Source organism: Crocodylus siamensis, chromosome 2 (genome assembly GCF_052110815.1).
Source record: "Crocodylus siamensis isolate JL-2025a chromosome 2, ASM5211081v1, whole genome shotgun sequence".
NCBI lineage: Eukaryota > Metazoa > Chordata > Crocodylia > Crocodylidae > Crocodylus > Crocodylus siamensis.
In genome coordinates, this window is record NC_143396.1 from 168,201,080 (window position 1) to 168,223,864 (window position 22,785).

At 43.0% G+C, this 22,785-nt stretch overlaps 2 protein-coding genes across 2 annotated transcripts; both read left to right on the top strand.

Annotated features, from left to right (window-relative positions):
* Positions 1 to 3,920: 3,920 nt before the first annotated feature.
* On the top strand, positions 3,921 to 4,859 carry LOC149871184 (olfactory receptor 8I2-like). The gene has a single exon (XM_090034865.1). It carries the CDS (start codon positions 3,921 to 3,923, stop codon positions 4,857 to 4,859), a length of 939 nt encoding a protein of 312 aa, XP_089890991.1.
* Positions 4,860 to 18,933: 14,074 nt separating this feature from the next.
* Positions 18,934 to 19,869, top strand: LOC149871185 (olfactory receptor 8U3-like). Its single transcript, XM_090034866.1, has one exon. The coding sequence runs from the start codon at positions 18,934 to 18,936 to the stop codon at positions 19,867 to 19,869; it is 936 nt and encodes a 311-aa protein (XP_089890992.1).
* Positions 19,870 to 22,785: the final 2,916 nt, after the last annotated feature.

Below are 22,785 nucleotides of genomic sequence, written 5' to 3' on the forward strand. Positions count from 1 at the left end.
AAATACCAAGAGGTATTTGATGGGTTTGAGCTCATTATTCCTCTATTATTGCCCTGCTCTGCTGGGTATTGACACTTGGCTATTTTCCAGACAGCATGACTTCGTAAGCACTGTTATTACATAATTGCATTTTTTTTTCCTCCCAAGGCTGCACCACTTTCTAAGTGTCTTCTCTGAAGGAAATTAGAAAGTTTGTGGTTTGAGGGTTTCTCTTCTGTAATTCTAACGATCAAAGTGCAGTATAAATATCACTTCACTAGTGGAATAGCAACCCTTATGAAGATCCAATTAATTTCAAATTCTCAATATTATCGGTTGCCTGAATGGAGCTGTTTGCTTCACAGCTGTAACAGCTGCAGAATTTTCAGAATTCTAAGAAACTCATTTATTTTATTTCTTAAATTATTTACTTTCTTAGAGATGTCAAAATGTTTTGTCTTCTATAGACATCTGTCACAGCAAAGACTGACATGGGAGTGACATCCCAAAGGCTGTTTGGATACTGGTAAGTCTTATTCAGTAGGTGAGAGCAACATGAAACACTATTAATAAATATTTAGGAACTGGAAATTATTTAAGCATTTAGGTCTAAATGAAAACAATATACATTTATAAAATTAATGTGATATATTTCTAACCTAGGCTTTATTTCCATTAGTTTGTTCCTTGAATAAGTGGAGTGGAAGAGAGACTGGAACCAAACTTTCCGCAGGTAATATAATCTCACTCAGACCTTGAAATTTAAGTAGGTGTCAGGGCATTTAAGAATTAGGCACTGCAGTGCCAAACTCCTTAGGATCTTGGATCTAGAAACCCATTTCAACGGTGACACCAAGTACTTTTGAAAATGTGTCTTAGGCTCCTAAAATTACTTCATCGTTTTTTGTCATGGAAGGAGTCTGACAGAAATCAGAGCACAGTTCTTGGGAAGTCCAGTTCAGTGCCTTAATCATACGAATTACAGACTGTTGCAGAAGTGTTTGTAAATCATGTCCTTTGCGTGTATGGTTTAGCATTTAAGGCAATGATATTTATAGGAAGTTTCCCTAACCAAATACTTTTAGCTATGCTGTTGCTAACTAAACAAACCCTAGTCTCTGAAGTTCTCTGTTTAATATTTACAGGGTGGCATCCCCTGCTTCAATGTGCCTCACTTCTAATCTAAGGAGATCTGCTACATCTAGTTATGCACTTCATCGTGTGTAACATGGGTCACTGAAGGGGTCCAAACTTGTAATCTGGAATATTTCCCACTGTGAAACTGACAGGTTGCCTTCAGGAAAAGTTGTTCAAATAAGTGCCCTGAAGTAGTTTCCCTGGAACTAGCACAGGAGTGAGAAGGAGCCACCTGTTAAAAATCAGTACTAGTGTAATGAAGGGTGAAGGGCTTAAATAAGGCTCCAAACCTGAGGTAGAAATGAAAAATAGGAGCAGCTGCACTGACAGCCTGTCCATTGCCACCACCAGGAGCACAGCCCTTGACACTGCCCTGTGTGCTGCTCCTGTCTGTGATGATCAAGTGTTCAGTTAAGTCTTTGTCAAGCTAGACAGAGTGATTTGCTTAGCAATGAAGAGTTACTGGATGGACTGCAGATGAGCTGTGATGACTGAAGCTGCAACCTGTAACTGCATCCCCATCAGTAACACTCAGGCTTGAACTTACCACCTTCCTACCTAGTTAGTGTTTAAAGTACCACTAGACACAGACTAAAGTTTTTTCTACTTGAACAGATGCTGGTCTAGGAGCACCACTTGAGTTCTTCCATCTACTAATGGTTAAGTGTAGACGAGCTGTGAGACTCAAGTACTTATTTAATGTGGGCTGGCCAAGGTGAACAGTAGCTGAAAACTGTTCATCAGTAGTTGAAAGAAGTGCATGGAAAACACTGATCTAATGTTTAACATTTCCAAATGACTTAAATTACAGAAAATCGTAGACAATTAGGGTTGGAAGAGACCTCAGGAGGTCATATAGTCCAAACCCCTGATCAAAACAGGACCATCCCCAACTACAACCTACCAGCTAAGACTTTGTCTTGCCGTGCCTTAAAAATGTCTAAGGATGGTTGATCCTTAAACCTTGTTATCCCAGACCTGGAATAAGCTTCTATGAGATGACCCACAAGCAGGATTTTGGAGGTTGCCAGGACATTTGGGGGTTTTGAAATTTGGTTTTGGTCCAATTATTACCAGACGCTCCTTGACCCAGCAGCTGCTCTGTCAATTTGATGAGCTTGTCAGGTTCACTGCTTTGCTAGGAAACTGTTGAGGTGCTCCCACTATCCCTGGTCCCAGTTTTAAGGAACTTGTATTACCTGATAAGATGTTCCTATCAGAAAATATCTGTACATTCCTATTAGCAACTTGGAAAATAGTAATTATATGGGGATTTTTCACCTTAGCTGGAGGGTGTCCATGATTTCTGCAGGGCATGCACACAAAAAATACCAGCTTGGTAGTAAAGTACTCCACTGAAATCAAGAATCAACCTTTCAATCATAAACTTATGCATTCTGCAACCACACATTCATCCATGTCCATGTCCCTTCGCACACCAAGCCTCCCACCCACTTACTTCTCAACCATGTATATATCCCCCTGTCGCAGTGCACGCGGGTGCCCTGCGCCTAAAAGCAGGAATGGCAGGACAGACCCCTAGTAGTGAGGAGGGGGAGATTCAACTGCCAGTCACCAGGGCAGCACAGGTGCTGGTTGCCAGGGAAACCAAGGGGGTCAGCTGACAGGAAGGGGCAGGGCTTGGCCACTTCTTAAGCCCAAGCATAAGGCCAGGAGGGCAGTTCCCCTCTGGCAGCCAAGGAAGGTGGAACTCGAGCCAGCAGAACAGGGAAGCCGGATGGCCTGAGCAGTTGCGGCGTGATGAGACTGGGTGGAGGAAAACCCCAGTAGGGACAGAAGATGGATTTTTGACCGGGCGGTTTAGTTTACGTTATAGCCCAGGGGATTTGTGTTTTGTGTTTGGTGTTTACTGTCCAACCGGAGGACCGGGTGAGGCTAGTAGGGGTGGAGGAGGCCTCATAGGGATGCTGCGGTAGCGTGGGGTTTCCTGGTGGCAGAGAGGGCGCAGCATTGTTTGGGGGCACATTGGCCCTAGCCCCGGAGCTAGGGGGCAGCAAGGAGCCCCGGAGCTAGGGGGAAGCAGGGAGCCCCAGAGCAAGAGGGAGCAGCGAGAAGCCCCGGAGCAAGGGGGCAGCAAGAAGCCCTGGAGTGAGAGGGGGCAGTGAGGAGCCCCAGAGCAAGAGGGGGCAGCAGGGAGCCCCGGAGTGAGAGGGGGCAGTGAGAAGCCCCAGAGTGAGGGGAGGCAGAGAGGGGCACCAGAAGTAAAGAAGAAGCCCAAGACATAGGGCAAACCGTGTCAAGTAACACCTGCTAGGCTTGGGCTGTGGTGTATGGGAGGAAAAGGAGCCACAGGTAGCACCCCCGACACCGGGCATATAAAGTGGGCAGCCTCCTGCTAATTACATCACTCAATCAATTAAGATCAAGGCATGGCAGGAAACTAAGCAAGCGGTTAGCCCAAGACAGGAAGGCGGAGCCACCCACAGAAAGGCTCCAGCGCGCCAGTCCTGCTACACCCCCATTTAGAGAACATAATGGAAACATTGGGGAAACCTTTTGAAAACATAAATTATTGTGCACCAAAAGGCTACATATACACAATTGAGCACTCTGATTTTGCCATGTTCCAGTAAATAGAGAAACCATTTTAAATAAAACAAACAGAATTATTCATAACACTTCTTTATGAGTACTCAGTAAACATACATAAATCAGACCATGTTTCAGAATTGTGTGGGAAAATATGTGCAAGTGACCTTGAGTGCCTTATTTTCACACAGAACGTGCACCAACTATGCATTGTCATCTTACGTTTGCTTATCCTTCAGTGGAGACTGGAGAGCATGGCAGAGAAAAACTGTACCAGGGTGTCCCAGTTCATTCTCATCGGACTCTCAGATCACTCAGATATGCAGCGCACCTTCTTTGTGGTGTTCCTAGTAATCTACATTATCACTGTCCTGTGGAATCTTGGGATCATCATGCTGATCAGGACTGATTCTCGGCTTCATACCCCCATGTACTTCTTCCTGTGTAACCTGTCTGTAGTTGATATCTGCTATTCATCTGTTGTGACTCCCAAGATGCTGATGAACTTCTTGACAAACAGCAAAGACATTTCTTACATTGGATGTTTTGTGCAAATGTATTTTTTCGTTGCCTGGGTGTGCACAGAGTGCTTCCTTCTATCCACAATGGCGTATGACCGCTATGCGGCCATTTGTAATCCACTGCTGTACTCAGCAATTATGTCCCATAAAACCTGTGTACCATTGGTAGCTGGATCCTATTTCATTGGCTTCACAAATGCTCTGATTACTCTGTGTTTTATTACTAGATTATCATATTGTGGACCCAACATCATCAGGCATTTCTTCTGTGATACCCCTCCATTACTAGCCCTTTCCTCCTCTGATAGTTCCCGTGCTGAAATCGTTATCTGTATTTTAGCTAGTTTTACCTCTATTGGCTCCCTCAGCATCATCCTCTTCTCTTACCTGTGCATCCTGGCTGCCATCCTGAGGATCCGCTCCACTAAAGGTAGACTCAAAGCCTTTAACACCTGCACCTCCCACTTGATGGCTGTGACTGTATTTTATGGGACTATAATATTTACATACTTACGCCCTAATACAAGTTACTTGCCAGAGCAAGACCAGGTGGCATCAGTGTTCTATACAGTAGTGATTCCCATGCTGAACCCCTTGATTTATAGTATGAGGAATAAAGAAGTTAAGAATGCCCTGAAAAGATTAATAAGAGGGAAAGTATTTTCAAGGTGATTGCACTTAATAAAACGATATGGAAAAACAAAAATAAACTCCTCTTCCTTCTTTCTAATGTTGATATAGCAGGACCAGGTATTGTGTTCTCCCAAATGTTGTTTAAATCATAACCATGTCTTACTGAAATATTAATAGAGGGTGGGTTTGTTACTTTAGGTCCAGCACTGAAATAAATTGCCCAACTCCAGCAGTAGCAGTGAGACAGATGAGTCACATTTTCTGATATATCTTCCCAGGTCACTCCTTACTCTTCCCCATACCAACTTTGGAAGTGTAAATGGGTAAGTACCCACATTTAGTTTTACAGGCCAGGACTGAACATGTGGCTAGCCGGGATAGTAATCAAATGAGCTCCTGCTTGAGTGGAAACAGACCAAGTGACAATGTAGCCAGGAGATATTACAGTGATGGACACCAAAGAGAAAGACACCTGGTCAATGAAACAGCAAAACACCCTAGGCAAATGATAACATTCTATACTGAATTTACTTACTGGGGTCAAAATCCAGATTAGGCAATTAGGGACCTAAACAGGACTGAAGTAGAATTTAGACAACTAAGATCCAATAAGCAATCCAAACTATATCCACTAGGGCAGTCCCAAAACTCATTTGGCATGTATATTTTAGACTGTAAAGCTCCTAAGGTGTCTTAACTTGGGAACTTAGGGGCCTGCTTAAAAGCAATTGAACCCAAGCAGATAGGCTTCTAGCTCCCACCTAAGCTCCATTGTGAGAGATAAGGGCTCCCTATACACATACTCAGGGTGTGGAGGGAGGCATTTTATTAGAGTGGTTCTGTATCAAAACCCCTAGTTTTTCTTCTTTTTTTTCTTTATTATTGCATTCACTCGCCTTTCCCAACCATTTCTGACTTTTTCTCTCCCTCTCTATTCCCTATATATTGGTATAAGTAAGCTAAGATGTAGGATAAGCTTTAAACATTTTTATTTTGGTAGCAAGTTTTCAGTTTTGGATATCCACTGTTTTATTTTGTATTATTATTAGGTTTGTATTGATTTTTACTGTTGTATATTGTATTATTATTAGGTTTGTATTGATTTTTACTGTTGTATATTGTATTATTATCATTTTTGTATTCATTTTTATTGGATATTGTATGGTTTAGGCCTGTGTTTGTAAGTGAACCAAAGTCATGTCAAGTCTCCATCTTGTGTCCTCTGCCTGGGCATCCCCTGTGTTACAACTGTATGAGTCACATATCCCTCCCATGTAAATTGGTTCCCCGATGAATGAGTGTGATTGGGAATGACTGAAATGCAATGGTAGCAGGCTTCTACTGAATGGCCTGTAATGACTGGGCCATCACATCGCATTGATTCATCCAGGAACCACGGACCTCACCCAGGAACAGAGACAAGACCAGCATTTGAAAAACAAAATACCCTGTAGAACCAGCATCTCTCACCATGAGAGACACAAGAAACTGCACATCCCTGTATGGAGCACACATGCTCTGTACAACAGGGGCTGACCCTTGCCTGGGCATGCCTCCTGTCACTAGGGTCACACAAGGTCTGCCCCTATAAAAAGGGGCAGTGAAGACAGACCCAGTGGGATTCCCTCTTCATCTGGACCAGCACCACGCCACACCACCTATCCACCCAGAGGCCCTGCCAGTGACCCTCCCTCTGGACAACACCTACTGGACAAGGACCCTTTTCCAGCCTGGATGGGTAGATATTACCCACATACCTCCTCTTACAATTTGGACTCTCTCTTTCTCCTCCTGGACTTCAGTGGACTTCAGCCCCTGTACCAAGCCTCTCTAACCCCTGCTGCCATTGTGTGTGGGGGGGGGGGGGCGGGGTGCAAGGGAACCTATAAGACATTGTGTCACCATTTCCCCTGTTTAATAAAACCACTGTCATTTGCAACCCTGACTTGGGTCATGTTTTACTGAATCCCAGTCCCTTCCCTATCTTAAATTCCAGCCTCGTTCTCTCTCTCTCTCAGCTCCAGACCCCCCCTCCCAATTCCATCTCCCCTTTTCTGCCACCTCTCAGCCTCTTCTTGCCTTCATGCTGTCCCTGCTGCCTTTCAGCCTCATGTGCCATCTACTGCCTTTTCCCTGTGACTTTCTGCTGCCTTTTTCTGCTTTCCCACTGCCCTGCCCCAGTGTGCATGTGCGCACGTGTGTGTGTGTGTATACATATATGGCATTGTGTCCATGATATACAAATTAGTGATCTGTGTCTAACTTCTGGGGTGTACAGTGTATGTGCTTGAATTAGTGATAGGTATGCATGTGCCTAGACTGGTTTGGATGTGTATGTGTGCACCTAATTGATTTGTGTGTTTGTGTATGTGCAATTGTACACCATGCCTTCCTGTCTAACAGCGCAATATTGAGATCCTGAGCATCGGCCTGACCCCTCAGGGCAACCGTTCCTGGACAGCTGCTTTAATTAAAATGGCTTACCATCACATGTATTAAGCCCTCGTGTGTTTTTAAATGGCTGTGGGATGCTTTATCTAAAGCTCTTTCAATGGGGTCTAGTTAAAGTGTCTCTGCAAACATTTAAAAATGTGCAGAGACTTAATACACACAACAGTGAGGCAACACTGGAGCACTCTAATTAGAACACAAATGAGCACATGTATAGGCAGCCAGTGTGCATTAGTATCAACACTTGACCTAGAACCCACACAGAAGTCCAGTCCCTTAGGTTCACTTCAGTGATGTCTAATGCACACCAACAGCATCATATTTAATACAAAGTTCAGCTTCCAGAGGCAAGGTAGGCCTTAGAACTTATCTCACTTCCCTATTTCATGACCTGGTGCATCCTAGTAGTTAGGATACTCAATCAGAAAGCAGCAGGTCAAGGGATTTAAACCCACATCCATCAAGTGAACAAGTCACCAAGTCATAACGCAGTTACAGGCAGATTGCTTCCTTCTCCTGTTGCATATGGGCCACTGGGCTTCCAAGAGTGCAAAAATCATGGGACCAAACAGAGACCAAAAAACAGAATCCCTGACTGAATAGCTTAGCATTTAGGGCATGCAGCTGGGTCTTCCCTCTCTTCTCCCATTAGGGTTTCTTTCCCCATCTCCTGACTATCTAATGTAAAATACATAAAACAGCCCTGATGGTAGAAACTATAGCCAACAACTTCCCTTGCTCTGGTTTCCCTGTTTTCTCAAACTATTTTCCTATGACAAGCCGCTTCCTTATTGTTAGGTATTGGTAACACCTCAGTAGACGCACCCAAAGGATGAGTTTAGATTTTGCACATGACCAGTTCCACTGATGTACTGAGTCAAATATTAATGGCAAGCAACATGTATAGAAACAGAAATGAAAGGGGGGGAAAAATCTTTATACTGTCTCTATTTTTAATAGCAGAAGTATATTGTTTTCCATGAGAGATGAGCTGAGGATCTTCATATTAGGATCTGATTTTGTTTTAGATTGATTCCTACATCTGTGGTTTTGTGATTTAAATGATACATAATAGCTATGCATTCCAACTGACCCTCTGCCATTCCTATGTCATCAACCACTTCTTCTGCGATGTGATTCCCCTGCTTAAACTTTCCATGAGGATCAGTGAGGTAATTGTATTTGTATTCTGAATCTTCAAAGGTATCTTCATAACCCTGGAGATATCCATCTTGTACACACACATTGTCTCAGTGATCCTTAAGAACAGCCCCTTTCAAGGCAGATGCAAAGCCTCTCCATTTGTGCTTCCCACCTGATGGTTGTTGCCATGTTCTTTTGGACTGCAGTTTTCAGCTTCATGCACCCCACCTCTGACTCTTTGCCAGACCAAGAAAAAGTTATTTCTGTTTGTTACACAGTAGAGAACCCCATGCTGACCCCTTTGATCTACAGGCTGAGAACCAAGGAGCTGTGTGCTGGACTACCCCCTGCTAGACCCTGAAACTCAGCTGATTCAGAACTGAACAGCCCCATTCCCAGTTCAGACCCAAGCTGTCCCCTGTCTAATCCTTAGGATCAAGCAGAGGAGGCCTATGTGCTAGATCTTGGAACTGCCCCATGCCCTAAGTCTTCCCAGTACCTGACAACTTAAGGAGACCTCAAGATCGTAGACTGCAGAACAAGGTTCTTTAAGATGTCAAATCCAGGCAAAGCGACATCCTGATGTGGGCAATCAGCAGTTTGCCAGCATTGGGACCAGGATAGCCCACAGCCAGGTTCCAGACTTGGGGAGGCCCAGGTTGTGGTGGTGATACTTAGCTAATTGTTGGTATCAGGATAAGGGGATATGCCACATGTTCAATTTATGGCACAATATAAACCAGCTACAAAGATGTTTCACATTTTTGAGTGATATCTTTGTGGCTTATTTGCCTTTTTATGTCAGTGTACATGTGATTGGTTGCTGTTTATGGCATGATTAACACATTAATCAGGCGAGGAATATAATATGTCAGGTGCTCAAGAGACTCTAAGGGTGTAGACAGAAGTGACATTGTTCATGCAATCTGGCTTCTACAAGTAGTCTACAGACATGTCATAACACACATGCACAGTTGCAGCACACTTTAAAATTGGCCAATCATGTGAAAAAGTAACCTTCATTAAATTAGGTAGTAAATGAAGGTGCTCTAAATCATAATTCCTTAGGGAACTTGTATACAATTCTCTAAAAGGGTTACATGTCATGGTCTCCCACAGGAAGGAAGCAGAGAATCTCTTCCTTGTGAAGCCAGCTAGCAGCTCAGGGAGAGTGAGCAGCTGGGCAGTGATTGGGGGTGGGGATTCCCTGAACAGGAAGGGAGGGGGCACAGCCCTCACGATGCCTTCAACTGCCACCCCACACATGGAAATGAATCCTGGCTGGTTCTTTGCAGCCAGCCAGCAGGTAGGGAAGAGGGAACAGCTGGGTAACAATCAAGCTGGCTTGATTCCACAGGAGGCTACAGTACCCACTGCCTCCTAGTCTTGACCAATTTATGGAGGCATTCAGCTGCCACCATCAAATGCTGAACATCTGTTAGCCTTGATAATGCTATAACTTTAAGTGCTTTGCACAACTTTCCATAACAGGAGTGGAAAACTCTCCCACCCAATGTATTCTGTTGGTAAGGACCACTTTCTGGAGATGTGCCTTCAAATTCTCTCAGTCTGTAGGCAAGAGCGCCAGATTTGTGAAGACAGAAGAAGAGTAAGCAAAAAGGAGGCTGTCTCTATAACCTACTAGTTATGGAAATGGTGATATCTTGGATTCCATTCTCTCTTGGCAGTGGTATTTCTCATTTTTAACCAATGGCTTCTTAATGTGAAATGCATAAAAAGCCCTGGGAGCAGGAAGTGGAATCCAAGCTGAATACTAACCCTTCCTTATCCTGAGAGAATGTGAAGGCACATTTCCAGAGGCTGCTTTAACCAACAGGCTATAGAATACATTGGGTGGGAGAGTCTTCCATCCCTCTTATGGAAAGTTCTGCCAGGATAAGCAAGGGTTAGTATTCAGCCTTCTGACTTCCTGAGTTATTGTTCTAACCATTACACTGTTGAAAAAAGGAGCACCACTTCCCTTGTAGTGCCTATATCCAGATGCAGTGCTAGGTATTCTGTACTGCAGGATTACAGAAACAACTAATGTGCTGTGTGACTCAGATGCCTAAGCTGTGGAGAGGGGCAGAAGTTTGGACACGTCCCATATGCAGTGTTTTCTATTCACTAACTCTAGGTGCCTCCTGCCTTTCTGGATTATCTGTTGGAGACGCCCATATTTCACCATTGTAGGGACTTCAGACATATGCATCTAGTTAAATAGGAAAATTCTCCCGCTGATTTGGGTAGATTTTAGGTCACCTACATATACATGCCTCTGAGTTCCAAACAGATTTGGCTTTAAGTCATTTGGAGGTTGAGTACCAGTTTAGGAATCATGGGAATAAAATATTGAAAAAATTACGTACAAATACCACATCTTTATATGTGCTTTTCCTGTCCCTGATATATCCTGTGTCCCTGGAAGACAACAGCCACTGAATCGCAAGATATTAGATCTTTCCAATGTATCTTCCATAGGATAGCATGCACCTACCTTTTTATCTCAGATTCCATAACCACCTGGACCAAGTAACCCTAGTACCTATAATCTATTATATCAACTCTAGTTGAACATGGTAGATGAATATGTACCTGCCAGAAATGAAAAGAACTCAGATATCCTAATGGTTAGGACACTTCCCCAGTAAACAGGAGACCTAGGCTTTACAACCCCTCATAACACAGAAGTTTGAACCTGCTTCTCATCATAACATTTTAACTACAAGCCACTGCCTAAATGTCCCTTCTCACCTAATATGCCACTGAACTTCCCATTTAACCTTCCATTTAATATTCATTAGATAAAATAGTTCACAATACTGTTGTAACAAGCAGAGTGGGCAAACCCTACAGGATAGCAGGGGTTGCCACCACCACATGCTCTGCCTGCCCAATGGGCTGTCCCCACAAACTGGTATCAGGCCCCACTAGACCTAACTACCTGGATCCAGCCTGAACCTCTCCCTGTATGCCACAACCCCCCTGTGCTCCCCTGCCCCCCGCCCACCTGGACTGAACCTCTGCCACCCCCACAGGGCCCCAGGGCTATCCAGCAGCTCCCCTCCCATCTGTTCCCTCCTTCCCCCTTTTTTGCCCTTTTTTCCACTCCCCACTCACCCCTTTCCCACTTACTTGCAGCTGCTCAGCTGTCCCTGGCTGGCAGTAGAGTTCTAGATGATAGTCTTTGTGCATGTGGAAGGGATGGGGTTGGGGGGAAAGAGACTGGCAGGAAAACCTCCCAGGCTACTGGAGAACTACATATTGCAGGTATTAGCCTTGTGAAACAGACTTTCCCACTACATGTGCTACATAACACCAGCTGAAGATAATCCTTGCCTAAAGAGGATTCACAGATTCACAGAAATTTAGGGCTAGAAGGGACCTTGTGAGATCATTGGGTCCAGCCCCCCTGTTCTGGGCAGGAAAGATTGCCCAGAGCCAAATAACCCCAGCAAGGTGTGCGTTCCATCTCCTTTTGAAGATATCCAAGGTACGTGCCTGCACCAATCCCTCTGGGAGTCTATTCCAGAGTCTGGTCACATGAACCATGAATACATTTTTCCTTATATCCAGTATGAAACCTTCTTCTAGGAGTTTATGACAATTGCTCCTGGTTTTCCCCAATGTGCTTTGGTGAATAGTTATTCAACTAGCCTCTGATACTTTCCCCTGATATATTTGTCAACTGCCACCAAATCCCCCCAAAGTCTTCTCTTTTTGAGGCTGAATAGTCCTATATCTGTCCATCTTTCCTTGTATGGCTTGCTTTTCAGGCCTCTAATCATATGAGTGGCTCTTCTCTGGACTCTCTTGAGCTTCTCCACATCCTTGTCGAAATGTGGTTCTCAGAACTGGATGCACTACTTCAGCTGCGACCTCACCAGTGCCAAGTAGAGTGGGAGAATAACTTACTTAGTTTTGCTCGAGATGCATTGGTTGATGCATGCCAGCATATTGTTTGCTTTGCTAACCGTAGCATTATATTGGTGGCTCATATTCATTTTATAGTCAACTATGGTCCCCTAGGTCCCTTTCAGATGTGGTGCTAGCTAGCATAGCACCACTGAGCCCTTAAGTTAGTTGCAGGTTTTTCCTCCCTAGATGGAGCACTTTATACTTCTTATCAGTGGGTGCACCTATACATGCTCTTTAATACGCATTAGCCTATTTTAATGAACATTAAAGCATCACAGGAACCATGCTCTTTCACTAATGTGCATTAAAATAGGTTGGTGTGCATTTTTCTAGTACTTCACAATGGAGGTACTAGATTTAAGGAGCATAACCTAAAGCACATTATTGAATGTGTAGACATGCTCTCTGAGATGTTCAGCAGATACACGAAACATCTTTTCCTACCTTAGGTTAGAGACACTGCTGTGTTAAGATCATTAAACTTGTTTGAAAGGTAATGTGTAACTGCACTCTAATGCTTACCCTGTGTTCTCATGGTTAGAACACTATTGTTATGAAGTACATGTAGATGAAAGACGTTAAAACCCATTTTGGATGAGGGGGATCTAGAACCTTGCTCTCTTCCTTCCTCCCGATTCTAGGCATTTAAGCTAAACAGAGGGAGCACTTTCCTCCTGTGGTGTGTAATATCCATTAGTTGTAGCTAAAATGTTGTAATCTATTTGACCTTATGTGCATACCCAGGTAATTCTTGCTAGCTAGCTAGTTAGCTATCATATTTAGTTAGTCTACACAGTGTATATCTACCCAGCCTTCTACAACTAATCAAGCACTTTTAATAGCCAAGTAACCCTGAAGTGAAGAATTAGACATGACCCATGCTGAGCATGAAGTTAATTAAAAATAGTTCAATTAAACCATTTTTCAAAAGTCTTTTTTTTCCCATTGCTTAGTTTTGTGCATGTTATGCCAAGCAGTTTCAATGGGGGAGAATCTTCAGGGATTTCAAGGTCCCAGTATTTCTGTATATGAATAAAATGCCTGCATCATCTTAAAAACCTTTATATTCAGGGAAGGAGCTTGTGCAGGCTTGTACTTTGGTTTTCACCAGAATCACTTTGAATGTCTGCAACTTTTACAGGTAGGTGTACTGCTATATCTGATAGCAATATCATGTAAAGTGTCTGGATTCTTGATACCAGGAACATCAGTTATTTATATGCATTTTACCTAAAAAGTCAGCAAGTAAGCATACAAACAAAACAAATAATGACCAACCTGTAGACTGTATGTTAGTTACGCTAATTTGTTTAATTAAACAGAGTAATTGACAGCTCGTGAACTAGGAAGACAAGCTTCTTTGGGTAGATGTGATATCTTTTATTAGACCAACTGAGTAGTTGGAAAAAGGTTCTTTGCAAGCTTTCGGGCACAAGCACCCTTCTTTAGGCATAGGCAGTCACTGCTGTTCTGAGATCTCCAAGGAATGAAAGAATAGTGAAATAAGAAATATTTTGCTGTCTGGAAATTAATAGAGGTCCATATCTTTAATGATATTTAATATTTATATGTATAGACTTATGGATAGGAAACTGAGGAAATGTTCAACATGACTTAAGCATATCATGTATTAAACTCCCATTGAAATCAGTAACCTAATCTCTTTAGTCATATTTGACAATCTGACTGGGTACCTACATCCTTCTTTTGGCACCTAAGCACCTTTTGAAATCAGCCTTAAAAGCTCTTTCTTGCTATAAAGAATAAAGCTTCTACAGCTTTAAAGATTTTACAGTTTTCTTTTTCTATCATTCTAGGAGATCAGGTGAAGAAAATATAATCCTGTAGGTGAGTATATAGCACATTTCTTCAGGGAAAAATGATATGGAAATATATACAAGAGATAGACCAAAGTAGAAGCTGAAAAGCCAAATCCAAATAATCCTTAAGAAGCATTTAATTTTCCAACAGAAATTAATGGTATTAAAGAGCATATCATAGTTTTGCCATCGATCGCTTTAGAGGTGAAATACTATGTATCAATGGGCTAGTTGGTCTAATCCTTAGAGTGGAGAGCTTTTGTTCATGAGTGCTTCCACTGTCTTACTGGGGCTGTCTATACAACTGTACATATTCATCACTGTGATAATGATTGCATGGTTATAGCTCCACTGGATGATTTTATCTGAATTCCACACTATACACATATTATGTCTTAAAAAGTGAGGTTTACAGAGCTAAGAAACTAATACAAGTATATTTCTTAACTGTACCCATAAAGTATTTCCTTCACTAATATCATATGGCAATAATTTTCATGGATATGGTAACCAACATACTTGTGTCTGGTTTTGAATTTCCTTTGTTGAAAGAAATGGAAAGTGTATAGAAAAGGAACTAATAAACTTGCCTCTGTATCTGGCTTCTTATATCACCCCCGCCCCTCCTTCTCCCCCACACAAACTATCCTTTATCTCAGTGATCCCAACTTCACTCCTAATTCATAGTTTCATAGTTAGTAGGGTTGGAAGGGATCTGAACAGATCATCAAATCTGACCCCTGGCAATTCTCTCCCCTTTTAGTACCTTAGACATTTTTGATACTCATAAAAATAGGGTGATTCATTTTATAAACCTTTCTACTTTATTTTTTAGAAGAAAATGGCCAGTGAACAATGAAGTCAATAGAAAGACACTCATTGACATCAGTGGGCTTTGGATCAAGTCCTTAGAGAAATTTTGGATACCTTCTGTCATTCTAAGGGCTTATTTTGATTGCTGGTTTTGCCAGAAAATTAAACTTTTGCCAATCACTTGTTATAAAGAATGCCTACCATTATATTTTCTGGTAGGGATTCTGCATTAGGCACATTTTCTATCAGGCATAACGCTTTGAGCAGGAGGTTGGGATGGATAACCTCCTGAGGTCCCTTCCAACCTTTAGTTTCTATGATTCTATGATTACTAAAGTGTGTTTAACATACACCTACAGTATGCACATAGGGCCAGATCCTACTTTCATTTCATATTCCTAATGGTGGGCATGTAGCCACTTAACTGCAGTTTTTGGCACCTATACACAGGTTGGGAAATAGGATTGCTTTGTATGCATACCTATTGAAAGGGAGAAGGAAGTCCTTCTCACCTTTTATCTAAAAAGCCTAGTGTTCAGATATTTTCCCAGGGAGTGGGAGACCACAGTTCCCACTAGGTCATCCCTCACTGGGGGGCATCTACAAGTACATTTACTGTGGAGTTGAGTAATTAGCTCTGCAGTGAAGCATCATTGTCTACACTTGCAGTGCTATTAGACCAGGGTAAACTAATTAACTCTGCTGTAGGATAGTACTGCATAACACAAGAACTATCCTATGGTGGAGTTTAGTGCACCAAAATGTGCATGTAAATGGTGACCAGAGCTGGCTGGGGCACACAGGTTCTAAAGAGTGGGGCTGCCTGCTGGTTAGCCCCACACTGTGGCACCTTTGTGCTCCAGCCAACCCCTCTGCAGCATGTTGAGCCAGGGTGGAGCAGCTCCAGGCTGGCAGGCTGACCCCCGGGGCCCCTTGCCAAGTGGGGCTGTGCGGCTCCAGCTCAATGAACTGTGATCCCAGGTGCATGTGTAAATGCTGCACCAGGGAGCAATAAACTCTGGCATGAAGTGCAGTGGAGTTTATTCAGGTGCACTAATTACACGTGTAGATGCACACACGCAGACAGAGTTTGAACCTGTGTCTCAGCAACATGCTGTAACTACCAGGCCACCAATTAGGCATTATCTAAAAACCACTTCAACTTTTCTCTTGCATCTGGCCTACTAGAGAGCTAAAAAAGGTGGTACCAGAAGAGGAAAAAAAAACAGCTAAGTGGCTGAATGGCTGAACAATATGGATGCTACCTTGGATGGGAGGGGGATCTGGATACTAGCTTGTTCCTCTAAACCCAATGTAGCAGAACATTTCCCACTTTTTTTTTTTATTCATTTGATCTAATTAATGTTATTTATGAGGCACAGTAGGCTAGCTTCAAGAAGAGTATTCTATGGAGGTATAGGCCATGCCTAGCCCATAGCCTGGTGGTTAGCCAGCCTTGTTAGAAAACAGAAAACAAGGGTTCAAACCCATTTGAGTGAGGTCACGGCTATACTCCAGTTCTCTAGCTCCCTGGGCAAGTTCTTAACTACTGGAATATTGGACTGATATGTGGGAGAGCTCTTCTCTTCCAACAACTACTGGTTGGTCAGCTTTTTCTGAAACTAAAGTTTTAGGACTTCCTCAGTGTTACATGCCCACCTATTTCTCTCAAGTAGCTGCCTAGCTGAGACCTACTGAGAATTTGCATAGTCTGGTGCAAGCAAAGCAGAATCACAAACTGTTCATAAGTGCCAAAAGCTGCCCTTATGGGGTTATGTACCTGCTACTTAGGCACATGAAAAGTAAACAAGATATAGCTCATAGTGGGTGCGTCTACATGTGTGCCCAGCTGTTCAGTTGTTACTGCACAGTTATTTAGCAATTGCTTTAGCAAGTAATAAACAACTGTACAGTAACCACTGGTACTGTACAGTCCACATGGTATGTGGATCATTTCCAACCCCATCACTTTCAATGGTGATGTAGCATCTCATGTAGCACCCACAGAGTATCTTAACTTACCTTGCTTTAAACTAGTTAGCTCCATGTGGCAGGGCACTGTTGGTGCCTGCTACTTTAAGAGCAGAGCCAAGCAGCCAACAGGTGCTTGATTGCAGGGGTCATTTTACATCCTGCCATCTATATAAATAGAGCAGTTCACTGCTGGCAGGCCAGGCAGTAACATTGCCTGGCTGCAAGGCTGCATGCAACATCTTGGAGATAAAAGCAGGAGCTGTAGGAGATGGTTTAGAGCCTCCTGGTCCTGGGCATGACTTAAAACTGTACCCTGCCAGGAGTGGGTGTCCAGGTGGGGCTTTCAGTGATGCAAGCGATCCCAGGAAATGCCAGGCCAGTTACCACCCTGATGAAAGGTGGGTAGGGGTGCCTTAACCCCAGACCCCACCTTCAGATGGGCCATTTAACATCAGAGGTAGTTGGGTCCAGGCATGGCCGCAGCCACCTGAGCCCTGTGGGGTGCAAGACCCTGAGGAGCGAGGGTGGGGGCCAGACATGGCTGTGGCCACCTGAGGCCACTGGGGAGGGAAGCCGCATGGCCCCAGTGAGGGGGCAGTGTGGAGCCCCAGTGAAGGGGCAGAAATGTGAAGACTCAGTAAGGGGGTGGCCTCAGTAAAGGGGCTGTGTGAGATGTGGTGGAGCCCCAGTGAGGGGGAAAACCAGAAGGCTGGGAGCCCAGTAGGTCTGAATGTATAGAGTTGCCCCCACAAGATGCCAGAGCAAGCTTAGACCCAGTCAGGTAATTGGCTGGCCACTACCCCAGTGAGGTTAGAGGGGAGAAACTCAAAAGACAGTATGTCTGCCTCCCAAGGTATGAGCTAGCTAAAGCCTATGGGTCAAAAGGGGCCCGTTCCAAGAGGGAGCAAGGCAGTATAAGTTATTAATATATGAAAGAGACCCTGTGAGAGGGGCTGTAGTGTGTGAGGCCCTAGTGAGAGGAGGGCAGTATGAACGTGCAGGTATCTGTGGCCTGACAATGAGGGCTAAGCTTGGTCCAGCTGTAGGCCCAGAGCATTGTCACCTGGATATATCTGCGAGGCTTGGGCTGCCGTGCAGGGGAGGAATGGAGCCACAGATTGCGCACCCTGGAATCAGGGTGAGAATGCGCAGCCTCCCTCCTACAACATAATTAATTAACAATAAGGCATGGAAGGCAGGTGGGTGGCATGCCCAGAGGCCAGAGGGGAAAACCAGCACTGTGGCTGGTCATGGACCCCCACTTTGCCACACTCAGTTATTAGTAACAGTCTAGCAATGTTATCATTGAGGAAAATACAGACTAATTCCTCCTGCCTGATTTACTTTTTGCAATTTTTATTGAGTTCCAGGCTCTCCTGGGTGAGCTTTTACTTGCAGCTGCTTCACTCGTAGTTTACAATAATATTCTATATTATTGTTAGTGCCTATGGTGTAGTCACAAAGAAGTTAATGAGATTCTGTGTGTCCAGGAAGAAGCTGGGTGGACATATGGATCATTTTGCATATATCAGGACTCATCAAGCTGCACCTGCAAGAAGGTGAAGAGGCAGAGACATCATGCAGTTTGCTGTAGCTGTAATGTTCAGTGGCTCTTTATCAGCAAGACAGAATCGTTCAGTTGGAAGGGGGAGAAAGAAAGAAGGTGCAGTTGTCAATCTTCTGACATAGATTTATCTGTCTCTAAATTACAGCTGTACAATAGTTATGCTGTGTGTCTCTGAGTGAGTCACTTCATTTTCTGTCTCATTTTCTGATTTACTAAATGCTGATAATACTGCGCAATCTTTCAGTAGTATTACAAACACAAAATCATTAAAGTTTTTGAGTTGGTCAAATGCTGTGGTAATGAGCTATATATATATGTATCTTGGATAGCTAAATGATACAGGTTGGGTCACTGATTTTCTCCCTTTGCCCTACTTATTAGAGTTGGGTTCCATTCAATAGATAACACAAGTGATCTGGCCAAAAAAATGGCTGGGAGAAATCACAGTATGGTGACTGAATTTATCCTCTCAGGACTAACAGAAATTCCAGAGATGAAAATTTTTTGCTTTCTGCTCTTCTTAACAATGTACCTAATAACAGTGATGGGGAATCTTGGGATGGTTGTGTTAATTACAGTTGATCCCCAGCTCCATACTCCAATGTACTTCTTCCTCAGTCATTTGGCTTTTGTGGATTTCTGCTATTCCTCATCTATCACCCCCAATACACTGGTGAATTTCCTAGCTGAGAGGAGAGCTATCTCATTTGGTGCATGTGCCACACAGTTATTCACATTTGTCCTAACGGCAAGTGCTGAGTGCCTCCTCTTGGCTGTGATGGCATATGACCGGTATGTAGCTATCTGTAACCCACTGCTTTACACAGTCATCATGTCCCCAAAACTCTGTGCCCATCTTGTGGCTGGTTCATACCTCATTGGCTTTGTCCATGCACTGGCACAAAGTATTTCTACTTTCACGTTGTCCTTCTGCAGCTCTGTTGTCATCAACCATTACTTCTGTGACATTCCTCCACTGATACAGCTCTCCTGCTCTAAAACCTACAGAAATGAGCTGGTGCTTTACATATTTGGTACATTCCATGGCATCTTCACTTCACTGGAAATCCTAGTCTCCTATATCTACATCCTCTCCACCATTTTGAGGATCCGCTCCACTGAAGGCAGGCACAAAGCCTTCTCTACCTGTGCCTCTCACTTGACAGCTGTAATGCTATTCTATGGCACTACTGTCTTCATGTATGTGAGGCCAATTTCCAGCTACTCCCTTGACCGAGACAAGGTGGTTTCAGTGTTCTACACTGTGGTCATCCCCATGTTGAATCCTCTGATCTACAGCCTGAGGAACAAAGAAGTGAAGGGTGCCCTGAAAAGACTCTTACGCCACATAAAACTTTCTTGACATTTGTTTGTACTTCAGATATATTGGAAAGACAATAAAAAGAAAAGATACTGAATGTATCTTTACTTAATTTATGGTGGATATTGCCTGGTGTGAAAATCCCTGTAAATAGCAAAGGTAGCCAAGACAAAATAAAGAGAATCATACTGGTTTGTTTACCCTAAACCTTAAGATAAATGCAAGCAAATTTTCTATTATTTGGTGCAAGGTTAACTTCTGCACGTGGAATATCCTTGTTCTGATGAACAGCAGTTTGAAAAACAGAAGTTCTGACTTTCAGTTTTTGTTTGTTTGCCTCTGCATCTCTATACCTGCACTTCCTAATCTGTAAACTGTGTCTATAACTATTTAATTACCTATTCACAGAAGTGTCCAAAGCTTAGTTATGTCATGCCTATACCTAAGTTTAAATTGTAATTTCTGACTTGAGAGAATGGAAAACCAAGATGCATCATGGAAGATGTTCTTCAACAAATGGGCCAGCCCCAGAGGAGAGAAGAGTAGTGCTAAGTACCCATCTCCAACTCTCATGAGGCTCCACAACAATCTAGGCAGACACAATTCAGTACTGAAGTAGCTCAAGGCAAATATTTTATTTCAGTTCAACAAACTGAAATGCTTTTATTAAGAGTGAATGTAAAATGAAATTTTTCATCAAAAATAATGTTGATGGAAAATCCCAAATATCTGTGCTTTGAAGATGAAAAGTGCTGTAAAAATACTAGGCAGAAAAGGTTATTTGAGTAAATGTGATTTTTTTTTTATTAGACTAACCAAATAGTTGGGAAAAAATGTTCTTTGAAAGCTTTCAGGCACAAGCTTTCAAAGAACAATTTTTCTAACTATTTAAAGCTACTCAACGCAGCTCACAAAGACACTTTCATGGACCCAGAGGGACAGATTTCCATCTTCAGCTCTGTCTGTGCAAAAATGAAGTTTATTTCCTACCAATGGGGACTTTTTACCATCTTGTACCATCTACACTTTTCCCAGAGCCTGACGAAGGGACACTGATCCCAAAAGCTTGCAGAAAAGGACAATTTTCTTGCCATTTTCCAGTTGGTCTAATAAAAGATATCACTTTGGAACCAAGAGTTCTAGTTTTTTGTATGATTCTTACCCAAAGAACCTTTTCTGCCTATGTCCTTAGACCAACATGGCTACAACCAATGCCCCATAAAAACACTGTGCATTTTTATTTAATCATTACCAAGTAGACACAGTACTTCCAGACATTATTAAGACATGCACTGCAGCAAGAACATTTTCTGAAGTAATAAAACTCACTTCAAAACAATCTTCCCCTTAGAACAGGGGAATGGCATTTGTCAAATGTGACAGAAAAAAACTTACGGTAAATGCTGGGCACTTAAAAAGCCTATGTGGGCATCTCTTGTGTTCTGAATAAATGCCACTTTTGTTGTCCCAACCAGAAAAAATGGTAGGGAAGAAATAGAGAGAACCAAATGTGACAAACAGAGAGAACTAAATGTGAGAACCAGAAAAAATGGTAGGGAAAAAATAGAGAGAACATTAATGAAAGTACAAGTCCCAAAATAAAAACAAAGTTAGGAATTTAGGCCTGAAAGGAACTTCCTTGGTCATCAAGTCCAATTGTTTGGCAGGCAAACATGCAAGAATTTCTGACCCAAAGGATTCACAAAAACATGTACTTTGGCACCTAAGACTTCTATCATTACACCCTGCTGTAGACTATAGCCACACGTACATGAAAAGCAACATACAGTATGCCACAGGGAGAGAACAGGTGAGCCAGGGACTCTGTCAATGCCTTAGCCACTGCCAAAAGAGAAGAGTAGTTAGGTAGTAAAATTCAACACCCTTAGCTTCCAGGAGGAAGTTAAGTGTGTGGGCACACCTGGTTTGAATGCATCTAAAGAGCCCGAAATGGAAGATATATTTGAATAAATCTCTAAAACGGAACACAGGGATTGGCAGAGAGGCTTAAGGATCAGATCCATAATCGATCTTAGGCACCAAAAGTAAGACTTGGGCTGCATGTACATTATATGAGATTTCCCTTTTACACAGCCACAGCCGTGCCCTCCGTCCTCTGCCCTGTGCCCCCTGCCTGCTGAGACCACTACGGTGTTGATGTTCTGAACTGCCAAGCAGTTGATAAACCTTGCTGTATAGATATAGAGGTCCCAGGGAGGAAAATCCTGACTTTTTTTCCTCCTTTTTTTCTATTTTCCTATTTTTCTATTAATTTAACATTAAAAAAATAATAATTTATTTATAAACTATTTTTTTAAGTTATGCCTTTTTGAAAAAAAAAGTAAATGCATCACATTTTTAAAATAAAGATTTGAAATTGTATATGTGTGGCATATTTTCTTTCATACGCAGATTGGCATGCATGGCAGTCCATCTGTGTGGTTTGGAGTTGGATGGGTTGGCACAGGTGATGACCACACCTACCTGCCTCAGTGTGGGGACCCTCGAAAACACCCTCCCCCCTGCATTTGGTTTGTCCCACACCTCCCTAACCGGGCTGGATCTGGGATAGCTGCATGCATGCATGCTGGGCAGTGTAGTGGTCACCAGCCCAGGGGTGGGGGAGTGCGGTGGAGTAGTGTCCTTGGGATGCCCATCAGGTGGAATTCCCAGTATCCAAGGAATATTAATCCACCTCTACACCACAACAGCACCACCCACCCGCCCAATGCTACTGCTCTGAGACTTGTGCTTTGTAAATGGTTTCACAAAAGACAGGAGTCAGATGATTCATTCTCTTTGAAATGACAATCCTTTCATTTTTTTATTGACCTTTTTATTTTATTTTCTTTAGTAAAGCCACAAGTGAATTACATTTATATGAATGCAAGCTTTCACAGTGAGAACCCACCCACCTCTGCAGGGCAGAGACAAAAAATAACTCAGGGTGGGGTGCTG

Bases quoted from the DNA above. Each gene is read 5' to 3' on its own strand.
- LOC149871184 (XM_090034865.1), top strand. From the start codon at position 3,921: ATGGCAGAGAAAAACTGTACCAGGGTGTCCCAGTTCATTCTCATCGGA.
- LOC149871185 (XM_090034866.1), top strand. From the start codon at position 18,934: ATGGCTGGGAGAAATCACAGTATGGTGACTGAATTTATCCTCTCAGGA.